Here is a 14,473-nt window from a genome sequence, read left to right as displayed (position 1 = left end):
TATATAAGATATGTAGACAAAAATGATATTTTGCAGAAAACCCAGCTAAGAGGGATAGGAGAGGTTATGGAATATATCTTTCCTTTTCTTCCTTTTCCTTTTCCTTTTCTTTTTGTTATTACCATTTTCTACTTATAGTCAATTATTGTCAATGCATCTAAAATCTGGTCCTTCTCTGAAGCATTAGCAAACTTTTCTTCAACAGCAGATTGCAACCCTTGACTGTAAACCTTTAAATTCTTAGCAATGGGACCGCCTCTAGCCATTGTTGCAACGATGTTTTTCTTCAACTTTTGTGATAATGTTTGCCAATACATTGCAATCAATGATTCACTTTTGAAAGATTGTAAAATCACATTCAGAATGGGCAAGTTCTTGTTATCTACAAAAAAAGTCCATTTGTTTAGTAATTCTGCCAATTTTGCAAAGTAATTGGATGCATTTTCTTTAACTTCTAGCAAAATAGATATTAAGTTTCTTGGCGATTGCAATGCCTTGGACAATTGACTTGAACCTAGTGTTGCTTGTCTTTGAACAGTTGATTTTTCAAAAGTACTGAAAAACTCCTTTTGATCCAAAATGAACAATGCTTGCAAGTTATTGTATAGTTTTGTATTTTTAGAATGGAAATTAGTTATTCGACTCAACTCGGTACTAATTGTAGCTGAACTTTCCTGTATCAAAGCTAATCTTTTAGCAGTAGCTGTTGCCTGGTAGTTTTTCACCAACTTGACACTTAATGCACTTTCTTCGCTTTTTTCGTTCATCAGCTCGTCATAGAGACTTTGCAACTGCACGTGTAATCGACATATTTTTACAATATCACGATCATAACCCAGTACTTGTAGATCTTCAAGTTGCTGGAAAATGAAGATGAAAAAACTTGTACTCCTCAACAACTCCAAAGTCTGATGCATTTTCCTCAAGGCACTATTTAGTTTAACTGCTGTATCATATGGATCCAATACCTCCTTTTTTATTTTATCAAATGGTTTGTTGACTTGCTGTATATGAGGATTTATCCTCTCCTCGACAAGCTTCTGATACTGAGAGATTTCGGTAAAATTTCTAATCAATGATTCATAGTTCGACGTGGATATAGATTTCATTCGTTTGTCTAGCTCCACCAAGTCGAATTTCAATTTCTTCAACGACGTTGATAGATCAAGCTCTTGATTTTCATAACCATTGGACACAGTTAAAAGACTATTGGCAAACTTATTTGGCTCAAAATCGGTCTCAAGGTACGCCTCAAAATCCTCTAGCTCTTTTTTGTTAGCCTCTACTGGTACCGTCATATCCACCTTTTCTGTTTTCACTAGATAAAAAGATTGGAGTTTGCTTGTAAACTACAAGTCCATATACCTTTGTTGAGTTCGATGTTATCTACAAAAGAGGAAGTTTGTGCGGCGTCTAAGCGATGAAGCGATGAAGCGACCCCAGAAAGATAATTCACGTGATTGTCACGTGAGTAATTCCTTTATCAGAGTTTACCTTTTTTTTTTTATCTAAAGGATCTAAATCTTTTATGGAAAGGAGGTTATTGAGGATTTTTGTAACTCTTCTTTCCTCTTGTTTTTGTTCTTGTTTTTTGTTCTTGTTTTTTGTTCTTGTTTTTTGTTTTTGTTCCTCTTCCTCTTTCTCTTTAGGACCATGGCAGAAGTGAGATATAAAGACTATTCAGTCTTGAACTACTTTGCTTTTAATTTTGCGGGATTTGCATGTATTGCAATCGTTGTCTTTTTAACGGCAACTCAACCATTTTACATTAAAGAAGTGATTGGAATTGAGCCAAAGCCTGGCTCTTCTAAGGATTCAAAGATAGGCCATATTATTGGAGCATTGGGGTTTTTTGATGAGTTGACTTCAATGATCTCTGCTCCATTCTTGGGTGGCTTAATCGACAAACTTAACGCATTGGGGTTTGGTGGATCTAGAATAGTTCAAAGTTCAAGTTTCTTGATAATTGTTATTTCTCTATTTGGCTACGCCGTGATTAATAGATCGTTGATTCCCGATATGTTTATCTTTAGATGTTTGTTTGCTTTTGGCGTCACTGCTTGTATGAGCACAGTAACAGTGACGTTAAACGAAGTAACATCCTCGGATTTCTCACTCAAGATGCTTTCCTTTTGGACCAAGAACCTGAGAGGAGAGCATCCGCAGGAAACAGCAGATCTACCACATGATAGTGCAGTAGTGAGAAGTAAGAAAAATGGAGGATTTGCAGGTATTTTGGGAATGTGTACAGGTATTGGAGCAATAGCATCGGTGTGTATTCTCATTCCATTACCGGTTGAAATTGTCGATTGGACTGGCACTTCTGCAAAGCAGGGTCTCAAATATTCATATTTGGTAGTAGCATTATTTGCACTAGTTTCAATGCTTATATTGTATCGTTTCCTCTACAGTACAGGGTCCAGTGTTATCCAAGATGCAGCAAGAGGGCACACGCAAACATATTGGAAAATGATTAGGGAAGGTTTCGAATTTTCAAAAAATAGCAGAGATGCACGTTTGGCCTTTGCTGGAGCATTTGTTGCTCGTGCAACAACTGTTGCTACCACGGCGTTTATTCCCTTAGTTGTCTACAACTTCTATTACTCCAAAGGGGAGTGTAAAAACAGTAGCTGGTCAGAAAAGGATAGTTGTTATGAAGGCTACAAATTTGCCGCTATCTTGAATGGTGTTGCACAAACAGTTGCATTAGTCTCTGCTCCATTGTGGGCTTATTTGGTTGATAGGTTTGGTAAAAACACCATTGCAATAGCATCAGGACTCGGTGCTTTTGGTAGTCTTGGGTTATCGTGCAACACGAATTTTGAAAAATACAATCCTAAAACAGTTTCTTGTTTCTTTTTTGTTAGTGTTATCGGTTTATCTCAAATTGGGCTAGTCATATGTAGCATGAGTACTTTGAGTGGAATCTCCAATGCACATCTGATCATAGGATCTTTGAGTGGGCTCTACAGTTTCTGTGGAGGTATTGGTATTATGGTCATCATACTATTTGGTGGGATAATAGCAGACTCGTGGATTTTGGGTCCATTCTTTGTGTTGGGTCTTTTCAACTTGACACTTTTAGGAATCTGTTTCTTTTACAAGAAGGAGAGACAACAGAGGATCGCAGATGACGAATCAAATGGACCGATAGCAATCTAGGATTCTTATATTTTAACGAGAACCACATACCATACCATATACATCCAAATAGGGCCCCTCCAGAAAAAAAACAGGAATGAGTATCATTCAGTTCTATACTTTGGTTTTGCAACAACTTTCGTTAAACTAGCTCTTCCAGTGACAGCCTCACGATGATACTTTGGACTTTTGTTGAACGATTTCTTACTAGCACGCGCTCCGTACTTATTAAATCCAAATCTCCCATACTTGTTTTGTTTCTCCTTAGCTATTCGCCGCTTTTCTTCTTTTTTCAACAACTTTGCCCTTTCTTCTCTCCTTTCTCGACAATGGATCTTATTTTCTCTTTTTCTCTTTCCTGGCCGTTTACTCTTTTTTGCTTTCAACTGAACCAACTCTTTATCAATGTTCGCGTTATGCTCTTGAAGATTCAAACATCTCCTTGAATTCGGACATATATAAGATTGATCACGCATTTCTTCCCAAGTCACGGCGCAATATTCAAATTGTTGTTTTTCTTTAGGTGAATATTTTGCAAAATAAAAAGATTCTGGCCTTTTGCTGTTTATTCGTTCTTCGGAGTGATCGCGAAGAGATATCTTCTGTGTGTGTTTGCTGGTACTTCGTCGTCCTCTTACCTCGTCTTCCAGAGTGTTGGAGATAGAAGATGAGGCTGCACTGGCAAAAAGAGGAAATTCAAACTCTTCGTCTTTTTCTTCTTCTACTCCCTCCTTCTCTTTTCCTTGTGCTTCCTCTTCTTCTTCTACTCCCTCCTTCTCTTTTCCTTGTGCTTCCTCTTCTTCTTCTGTTTTCCCTCCTTGTTCATAGTCTACTTCGATAAACTCAAAGTCTAGTTGTGGGGGTACATATTCTTCACTAGAATCATACTCCACTTCATCGGAATCATTATACAAAGATGATCTCGATACTCTATAGTAAGAGTTAGTAAAATGTTCAGAAAAAGAGCTACAAAGATAAAAAAGAAACAAGAAAAACCAAGATCATTTTCCCCAACCTGCTTAACGTACGCCTTCTGTCCCATAATTCGTGACTCCTTAGAAGTTATATGCTTTCTTATGATATAACTAACATCACTTTGTTTCAATTTTTCAATTTGTTTTTTTTTTTTTTCCTTTTGTGCAGATTGCAAAATGACATCTCAATACAATTTTTTTTTTGTTCTTGTTTATCTCATCAATCAGTAGATTATTCATTAAAAATACATTAAATATGGTTATACAGCGTTAAAACAAAAAGAACATTTTTGCAAGCATTATACGTTAAATTTTTATTTACCATAACGGATTGTAAGCGGTATGGATTGTCCTTAATACATCTTTCCGGTGACTTAATTGCGGGGGAATAAACTTTTCAATTTGCTCTCTATTGATCAGAATTTCAATTTCATCTTCTTCCTTGTAAATCGCTTCATCAATATCGTCGAATCCACGTAAAGAATTTAATATGACTTCCACGGGTTGCAGATCTTTCAAAGCTTCATGTACGTTTGGAAATTTAGATTCGATGATTGGATATATTTCATTGTATTTGATAAAGTTTGACGATAAGTTTCTAAAAGAGTTTTCTCCCTCTTGACGAGCTTTGGTTGTATCCCGTGTTGAATGAGTTGGATCTTTTCCAATAAAGTCATAAAACAACTTCCACAAGCGTGACTTTTCTTCCGTACTTGCTTCTCTGGTTGAAACGTTACTATTTAGTTGTTTAAACGGAGTAAGCGTCAATAGTGAAATATGAAGATCCAAGACATATTTTGAGTCGTCAATGATGAAAATATATAGGGGCAAATACTTGGCAATTGATGATTTTGTCGGGTTTGAATCAAATCTCATGAATTTTATACCCACAGGGTATAATTCAAAGATCCTATCACGTATCAATTTGACCTTTTGGGCTTCCAACTCTTTGAGTCGTTCTTCGCACTCTTGAATGGCTCGTAAATCTTCTTCTTTCTTTGATTCTGCCATTGCTTTTTCTTCTTCAACCTTTCTCTCCTCTTCTTCTTTCTTCTTCATTTCTTTTTCCTTCTCCGACTTTAAAAACATCTCTTTTCTAGCCTTCTTCTTCGCCTCGACTTTTTCTTGCCATAATCTTGCATCTTCTTCAATTTTAGCCTTTTGTTGTTCCAGTATATGAGCAGCCACTGCCGGGGCAGATGGAGGTGAGTTCTCCTTAGATTTTGTTTCTAATGAAACACTTACTTGGTGTAGTGCTTCTACCGTAGGTGAAACTGACCGTTCAACCTTTATTGAACGGTTTCTTGCGTTCTCGGATTTTCCAAAAACTGGGGGTTCAGGTGATGGTTTCTCCTTGCTTTCAAGCCTGCTTTCAAGAGGAGAACCATTGAATTTACTCTTCTTCAGCGAATGATTCAACTCTTCGTCAGAAGAGTGTTCGTTCTTTCTCTTCCTTTTATCATCATGACTTTTGATTTTGCCAAATCCGGTTTTGTCTTTGTCGTCGACTTTTTCGCTTATTGGGTTCTTGACTGTTTCATTCTCAATAACAAACTCCTCGTGGTTTTTTTCTTTGTTTTTTTCTTCGCTTTCCTCTTCTTTCTTCTCATCTTTCTTCTCCTCTTTCTTTACCTCTTTCTTCACCTCTTTCTTCACCTCTTTCTTCACCTCTTTCTTCTCCACTTTCTTCTCCATCTTCTTCTCTGCTTCATTCTTATCCGTTTTGCCCTTACCCACATACACTTCCAACACTCCCTCTTCCACCATTCCGGGCTCTTCCTTCATCTTCGGCTCATCAATATCCATTGCTTCACTTCCAGAAACAGGTTTGTTCAGCTCGTCCTCAAAACCCAGCACTGATGGTTCTCTAAACAGCGTTCTTGACGTTGTCCTAGATATACCTCTTGAAGGAACTGCAGACAAAATCTTGGTTCCACTTTTCTTTTCCATAAATTCTTGAACCAATTCAACTTCTTTGACATTAAACTTTGCAGAATGTTCTGAAATTTGCAATGCATTCAATCCATCCTTCTTTCGTGTTTTGAAAGGATCGGCACCTTTTGACAAAAGAGATTGAACCACATCAAGATGACCGCGCCCAACACTTGCCAATAAAGCGGTTACACCACATGGGCTCTCCTTATCAATATTGTACTCAGTTGGGTTCAAGCCTAAAATGATATCAATTAGCTCAGCATGACCGTTTCGTGCAGCAATAATCAAGATATCTGGCTTATCTTCAAGACTGTTCCCTGACACAAAGTGGTTGGCAACGACTTCTTTGTGATTTTCAGCTGCCCACTTAAATATGCCTTTTCGCTTAATAAGATTGGCAAAGTAAGCCTCGTTTGGGTCTTCAAAAACTTCCACCAGAATTTCAGGTGATCCTGCCCTGGACAAATAGGTTGCATTGCTTTGGTGACTGATGATCTTGTTGCTGTTAGCTTCTTCCAAAACACGAATGATTTCTTCATAACCTTCTTCACCGGTGTGCTCGTTGTATATCTTGGTTAATGCAGTGAACCCATCAATATTAAAGATTGTGGGATCTGCACCATTCTCCAATAATATCTTGACCGTTTCAAGATGCCTATTCTCTGCAGCATCTATTAATGGCGTCTCAGAATCACCAGCTTCGTCTGCCTTTGCATTAACATTAGCTCCATTTTCTATTAGGAAACGTACAATATCATTATGCCCTTCCAACGCGGCCTCATGAAGACAAGTGAACCCACAAAAATCTTTCTCATTGGCACTAGCTCCACGACTAATATACTCCTTGACATCTTCAAAATTCCCCTTTTTGCAAGCTCTTTGTAATAAGGATCTTCCACTAGAGTCACGTTTAATTTTATATGGAGCCCTTTTCACTGACTTCCCTGGTATTAATTTCTTTTCACTTCGTTGAGGCTCGTGGGTAGTAGTTTCTTCGTTTCTAAACGAGAAGTTTGTTGCTTGTTCTTCCTCATCTGAGCTATCAAGGTATCTGTGATTTCTCTTCAATTTACTTCGCTCTTCGTCATAAGGTTTTTTTCTCAACAAGTTTTTACTAATATTCAACCTTGGTGGGGTTCCGACAATAGTGTCGACTTCTGATGAATTATCGTCCACCTCCATCTCGTCCACTTCCTCCTCCTTTTTCACATCCTCCTTCTTTACATCCTTCTTCTTTACATCCTTCTTCTTTACATCCTTTTTCTTTATATCCTTCTTCTTTACATTCTCATCCTCCGCCTTCTTCTTTACATCCTCATCCTCCGCATCCTTCTTCTCATCCTCATCCTCCGCCTCCTTCTTCTCATCCTCATCCTCCGCCTCCTTCTTCTCATCCTCATCCTCCGCCTCCTTCTTCTCATCCTCATCCTCCGCCTCCTTCTTCTCATCCTCATCCTCCGCCTCCTTCTTCTCATCCTCTTTTTGTTTTTCTAATTTGATCTCATAAGATAAGACATCCTTCTCTTGTCGATGAGATTTACCAAACTCATCAAGGTTATAATCCTGGTCAATTTCAACTTCGTTGACTGGTGATAAAATAGATGTGTCATTAAATGAATCGGTTGCCAATAATTTAGTTCTTGGTGTCACTGACAATTCAATTCCATCTGATTCGTGAGTCGATAAACTCAAGCTTTCAGAAGACTTAGACTCTTCCATTTTGCTATCATGATTCGTGTCTGATTGATGAAGTGCGTTTTCCTCATTCCTGTCATTTGCACTATTCTCTTCGAAATCATTCTCATACTTGGTGTTTACTTTGTTTGAAGGTTCAATCTTGTTTTCAGTTTCATTACTAATATCCTCACTGTTGCTCCTCGTTTTTGACAAGGACTCCTCTACTTCCTTTACTGCATGCACAGTATCATCCTCTATATTTTCCTTTTTCGTATTATTCAGCTTATTCTCACGCTCTACAACTGCTTGATCACGGAATTTATCAGAAGTCGGTTTCTCAAAAGGTAGTGTTTGAGTCGCCAGTGATTCCTTGGTCTCAGCCTTTGAATCCTTTGTTGACTCCCCCAAACGTTCAATTCCCTCCTTCTCATCAAGCTGCTCCTTTTCAAGTTCTTCCTGTTGCTTTGAAATCTCAACTTGTTTTGCTTTTTCCTTTGATAACTTCAAATACTCTGAAAAGGTTTTCTTTCTCGGTGGTTCCGATCCACTGGATATTTTCGAACCTTCTTTATTCTCAGTAGCAGTTGGAACAATGACTCTTTCCGCTACATGATTATTACTTTCATTTTTCGTAATTGTTGGTAAGCTCTTCCTTTGTATATAATCTTTCTTTTCATTCTTAACAACCAGTGTAGAAAACTGTCTTTGTTCGTTCTTTCCGATGGGTGTGGCGTTTGTGGTGGTGGTGTTTTCGCTTGTGCTACTGTTACCGAATTTTAGCGTACCACCCCCACCACCACTTGTGTCTCTATATCGCCTTGAACTTACATCTACCTCCCCTTTAGTTTCCTTTTGATTGTCACTTTTGTAGTCTCGCAATGAAGATGATCTCCTATCCCTTGAGCTTTTGTCTTCATTATAAACAAACTCTCCACTATTATTTTTTTGTCGTTCATTCAAGTCAAAGCTTCTTGAGGATATACCAGATGTAGTAGGAGTTTCATGCTTTGGTAATATTTCTCTATTATCAGATAAGCTTCTTGTCAAGCCAACTTCAGAATCCAGCTGCTTCCTTCCAGAGTATCTGTTGGTTCTTGAAATGTATTTATCCCCCATCAGGCTATAACTTGTGCTCGAGTATCTACATTTATCTGATCGTCTTCGGTTACCTTCACTCTCGTTAACATTATTAGGACCATTTGAATAATATGGACTTCCGATATTGCTGCCATCTCTTGCATTCGAGTAGAAGGAACTGGCAGAGCCCTTATAGTACGAACCACTATTTCTCGAACTTGAAGATAATTTTGAGTAATGATCACTGTACCGTGATTTGTATCCTGCAGATCCAATATAGTAATCTCTTCTTTTTGATGAGGGCGCCTCATTGGTATCTCCTGCTACCGCTGCTGCTGATGATGATGACAATTCGTGATTAGACTCGTTCTTGGCGGCTTGTTCGTGTAGTTTTCTTGAAGAGTTGCTGGTACTACTGAATCGTGGAGTATAGTGACTTCCGCCATTAGTATTATTGTTATCACTGTTATAAGGCATGATGCTTCATCCAACCCTCCTTTCTTTCAAAAACCAAACTTTAATAGTAATTCTCACTTATTATAATACAATAAATAGGTCAATACTACTGTATAAAATTGAGGCAGGTGGGTAACTTATACTGCCTATCCTTTGTTTAATAAAGCTTATTGATGAGTCCTCTATAAACTCTCTCGTTTTTTTTTTTTTTGTTTTCTGTCAATGAGAATGACCAATTTTCAAATTTGCGACATTGAAGATTTTTTCCGACATCTAATACTATCGAGCAAAGCGAGATAGTGGAGAGAGACTAGACGAGTGAAAGGAGCGTAGTCGATAGTAAATAGACTATCGACACTATGGAGCAGGGCCACTATCGAGCGGCACTATCGAGCTCGCTTTGTTCGATAGTGGAGCATATTGACTGATAACAAAGTGGAATATATGGAATATGTAGAAACATAGATAGAGAAGAAGCTAGATATAGGACTCATGAAGTTGTAGTTGGGCCGTCTCTGTATTATTCAATAATCTATTGCTTAATATTGCTCAATATTGTATCATTCAATAATAATTGCCCAATATTGCATTACTTAATAATGTATTGCTCGGTTATTTTCGACACTATCAAGCGAAGCGAGATAGTGGAGCAGTACTGACTGGTTAATAGGAACTAGTTACTATTAACTTGTGACTATTAACTTGTGACTATTAACTTGTGACTATTAACTTGTGACTATTAACTTGTGACTATTAACTTGTGACTATTAACTTGTGACTATTAACTTGTGACTATTAACTAGTTACTGTTTGGTTACTACTGGCTAGTTACTATTTGGTACTATTTAGTGTTGCTCGATAGTGTTGTAATCTAGTCAGTACTGCTCCACTATCTCGCTCTGCTCGATAGTGTCGCAACATCATGCCCACTAGTATTCACTAAAGTAATTTACCTTTGCTGGTATTTTTTTTATCTGATTTGGCTGCGAAAAGAAAAATTCAGTTCCTGTCTTTGCGATTACTCCTAAATTGTACACCAAAAGTAGATAGTGTCGGCCAGTGTGCTCCACTAACTTGCTTCGCTCGATAGTGTCGCGGGGGGGAGAGGAAAAGTAGCCAATATAGTGTTGGTGGCAGCTAGTGTGCTCCACTATCTTCGCTTCGCTCTATAGTGTTTAGTTTCGTAACTTCTAACTCCTTATTTATTTTACAAATCTTAAATTGTATAATCATTATCATTTTTTTATTTTTACTCACAAGTTATGCTATATATCAACCCTCGAAGGCGACATAGTCAATAATTGAGAGGTAGTAACAACATTTGAATTCAATTTATCCCCAAATTCCATCAACTCGAAAATCAAGCTCATATTAGGACATATGTGATCACACTTCTCAACCTCGATTTTCTTCTCAACCAATGCACCATCTTTACCATCGCTACCAGTATCCAAACTAGTGTCATTTACAGCTTTACCGTTTTTCAACATTTCATAAGCTTCATTCACGCCTAAATTAAACTTCTTCATGAAATAAGCCACAATCACACAAGCACTTCTACTTACCCCACACTGACAATGCACCAATATCTTCAATCCCCGGGATAAAAAATAATCGATTTTTGTAGTCAAGTCACTAAGATCTTCGGATATCAATGATGTATGTGACCATGGTACATGCACATACTCGCGGTGATTTCGTTCTTGATTAAGATAGATATGAGATAAATTGAGGCATTCTTTAGCAACGTTTATCACCAAGTTATACTGATTTATATCGATTTTGTTGTGTGGGTCTGAATATAGAAATATGAGATTGTTGAGGACGTTGCGAGGACCTGTAGGATATGCATTTATAGCCGTTGATTCTTGGAGTTCATATGGGATTTTGAAAAGCTTGGAATTGTAAGTTAGATTTTGCGGTGTTTTTACATGAAAGAGCGATGTTGATTCCGTAATCTCTTTTGAGAAATTCGTCTCTAAAGGAGATTCAATAGACATTTTTTTAATATTTTTCAGGAGTTTTGTAGGCGGTGACAATGACGACGACGACGACGACGACGACGACGACGCCGATGATGATGGTGACGAGGAGGAAGAAGTAATCTTATTGCATGATCTTGATGAAGTGGATGTGGAAGAGGCAATGACTTGGTCCGGGCTCGGTAATCTTGGTGGTGCTGATAATGGCGATGATTTGGAATCCAATGCAAAAGGTGGTGGAGCCGGAGGAAATATTCGCTCTCGTTCAATTCTGCTACTATTGGAGTCTCTTATTATACCACTCATTGATGAGATATTGTCATCCATTTCAGGGCTGATATAAGACAATGGGAACTTGTAAGATTTTTTTTCATAGTCACTTTTGCAGCTGGTGGGTCGGAGTTGCCGTGGGGTGGGAGGTGGTAATTTGGGAGTATGAGTAACCGAGGGGGTTTGCAATGCTTCTTGACTATACATAATAGTTTTATTGTTTTCCAGTAACTGTGAAATTCTTAAATTGTGTAAACTTTTTGTTGGTGAATCAATTGAGGATTTTATTGATAAACCGTTTCTATTGGAACATATGGTATTTGGTTGGTTTAACTTTGAAGAAGATCCATTCGAGCTGGTAAGGTTCAAGGACAAGTTTTTAGTATTCTTACTAACGTGAAATGAGTTTATCTTGCGTGAATGTTTTGGTGAATAATTGATTAAACCAGGCAAGGGGGATATAGAGCCAGTTGATGATATTGAGGATACGGATGACTGATAACCATGTGATAGCATATTGGTTTGAGGTCGAGGTAATGAATCATCTATTAGTATAACCAGTTGTTTTGTAGACAGTTGTGATAGCAGCAGCAGTTGCTGTTGTTGCTGTAAATTTTCGTGAGATATTACAGCAGACATAAGAACGGGTGATGACGGGGACTGTTGCTCCTTTGATGATGATGGGGACTGTTGCTCCTTTGATGATGATGGGGACTGTTGCTCCTTTGATGATGACGGGGACTGTTGCTCCTTTGACAATGGCTGGGAACCATTACTAGCAGTATCCTCAGTATTAGAAGTGGGATATTGAAAATCATATTGTTGGCAATATATAGTATATGGCAGCGATGGCATCCTCGCCAGTAGTAGTAGTAGTTGTTGTTGTTGTTGCAGCAGTAGCAGCAGCAGTTGGTGGTTTTGTTCTTCTTTTCTTTTTAAAGGTATATCTATATCGGTACTTGTTTGTGAGCTCTTTGTTCTATTTTTCATTAGCCCATCAACTTGACTTAAATTGTAGTATGAAAATTTATCGTTATAAATTGTAAACCCGGTGGTATGTACGGTTGAATTTTGAAATAAAAATTGGAAGCTGTTGAGGAAACGGCAGATGCAGTAGTTGCGGAGGCGGCTGAACTATGTATGTGAGCCGTAGCAGTATTCGAGGTGATCAACGTTGGGATGTAAGGACTAGACATATGTGTAGCAAAAGATCTGGTGGTGAATAAGGGTGCCGGTGGTGAATGAGAGTAGTGAATGAGAGTATTGGTGGTGAGTATTGGTGGTGAGTATTGGTGGTGAGTATTGGTGGTGAGTATTGGTGGTGAGTATTGGTGCTGAGAGTACTGGTGAGAGTACTGGTGCTGTTTTCAGTAGATATGTAGTAGGGTAATAGATATATAGTTTTCTAGTTGTAGTTAAAGTATGTTTATATATCTTTGATATACAGACTGGTTGAAAATGTTTGTTAGTTGTTTCGGCCTTGTTGCGTACAATCTATGACCTATAGCCCGTCTCTAGCTTATATTGACAAAGTGAAATAGCATAAAATCTTATATTAAAAAAAAATTACACTGCCACAGTATATAAACGAATATCTTATTAGGGTTTTACCAATAAGTTTTATACTTGAAAAATAAAGATTCTATATATACAAACAACTATAATTGTAATATGCACAAAAGTATCTATTAAGAATAAGCAGTATTTAAGTATAGTACAAGTTTCACTAATGTGTGTGTGCCTTAACTATGTATATTTTTTTTTTTTATCTTGCATTTTTTTTTCTTTCCCTTTTTCTTTTTTTTTTTCCTGGCTTTCAGAATTTTATTTTATTTTTCATTAACAATTTGCTTTTTTAGTGAAACGTCTAGAGACATTAGGGTTAAAGTTTTGTTAGGTTTATGGTCAGGCAGTCAGTCAGTCTCCAGGTTCTGTTTTTTGATTCTGTTTTTTGATTCTATTTTTTGGTTCCAACTTTTGGTTCCGACTCAAGCCTCAGTAGAAGAGTTTGATATAGTCGGGAGGTAAAAGAAACACTCTTTTAGTATTGTTTCATCGTGACGTCACAATATGATTCCATCTCTTACTGCCAATCTTGTTTCTTTTAATTGACAGAAACTTTTGCATTTCTTACACTTGTAGGAATTCACTATTATCGATTATTGGAGACACATGAATCTGTGTCAAGAACAGTAAATGACAACAAAAGTATAGAGCTAATACTTTGACCCAAACATCAATAATATTAGACCTAAACATCATTAATATTAGACCTAAACATCAATAATATTAGACCTAAACATTTACTTTTTGGTATAAAAAAAAAAGCCACTTTACTTTACTAATTACGGGGACATATGTAGGTACAATCAAGGGGTCTATCCATACCAACATTCTCTGCTCCCTAGTAGAGCAGTATTTAGTAGCACGCTTTGCCCCTAGTGGAGTAGTATTTAGTAGCACGCTTCGCTCCTAGTAGAGCAGATTGTAGTAGCACGCTTTGCTCCTAGGAGAGCAGTAGTAGCACACAGGTTTGATTGCGTTTTATTTTGACATCCTCTTTTTTTTTTTTTTTTTTTGCAATGATTACATGGGGTTCAGATAGGCTGACTAGGAGGTTGATGCAATATACTAAAGGGCCAATATCGTCTGTCGCTCGATAGTGACAGTGTAGTCAGTGACAGTGTAGTCAGTGACAGTGTAGTCAGTGACAGTGTAGTCAGTGTATGTGGCAGCTAGTGTGCTCCACTATCTCGCTTCGCTCGATAGTGTTCGATAGTGTCGATAGTGTTAGGTTTTCATTATGATTACCAATATATGCTTATTTCACAATTCTTTAAATTTGAAGTTATTATTGCTGGTGTTATTGTTGTTGTATTTTACGATTCTGGAAGGTACAACACCACAAAGAAAAGTCATGTTCATTTTTAACCAAATAAAGACAGTTGACGTTACATCTAT

General features: G+C 37.6%; 3 protein-coding genes and 1 pseudogene across 4 annotated transcripts; 1 reads left to right on the top strand and 3 right to left on the bottom strand. All coding sequences in view use genetic code 12, as the record gives it.

Moving 5' to 3' along the window:
- Window positions 1–128: 128 nt before the first annotated feature.
- KGF56_000034 (Golgi transport complex subunit) lies at window positions 129–1,298 on the bottom strand (the record flags this gene model as incomplete). The annotated part of the gene is made up of 1 exon (XM_049324710.1): window positions 129–1,298. One exon carries the CDS (start codon window positions 1,296–1,298, stop codon window positions 129–131), a length of 1,170 nt encoding a protein of 389 aa, XP_049182877.1.
- A 355-nt stretch (window positions 1,299–1,653) lies between these two features.
- On the top strand, window positions 1,654–3,162 carry KGF56_000033 (uncharacterized protein; the record flags this gene model as incomplete). Its single annotated transcript, XM_049324599.1, has 1 exon — window positions 1,654–3,162. The coding sequence occupies one exon, from the start codon at window positions 1,654–1,656 to the stop codon at window positions 3,160–3,162; it is 1,509 nt and encodes a 502-aa protein (XP_049182876.1).
- Window positions 3,163–3,245: 83 nt separating this feature from the next.
- Window positions 3,246–9,281, bottom strand: KGF56_000032 (annotated as a pseudogene). The gene is made up of 2 exons: window positions 4,438–9,281; window positions 3,246–4,071 (listed from the first exon to the last, which is right to left on the bottom strand). Coding segments are annotated over exons 1-2 (5,670 nt in total).
- A 1,244-nt stretch (window positions 9,282–10,525) lies between these two features.
- Window positions 10,526–12,367, bottom strand: CPP1 (tyrosine/serine/threonine protein phosphatase; the record flags this gene model as incomplete). The annotated part of the gene is made up of 1 exon (XM_049324380.1): window positions 10,526–12,367. The coding sequence occupies one exon, from the start codon at window positions 12,365–12,367 to the stop codon at window positions 10,526–10,528; it is 1,842 nt and encodes a 613-aa protein (XP_049182875.1).
- Between the last annotated feature and the right edge of the window lie 2,106 nt (window positions 12,368–14,473).

The sequence above is a fragment of the Candida oxycetoniae genome (assembly GCF_023343755.2).
Source record: "Candida oxycetoniae strain CBS 10844 chromosome Unknown scaffold44, whole genome shotgun sequence".
In the NCBI taxonomy this organism is placed as follows: Eukaryota; Fungi; Ascomycota; class Pichiomycetes; order Serinales; family Debaryomycetaceae; genus Lodderomyces; species Lodderomyces oxycetoniae.
Note: the sequence above shows the minus strand (reverse complement) of the source record. Positions and strands in the feature narration are given on the sequence as shown.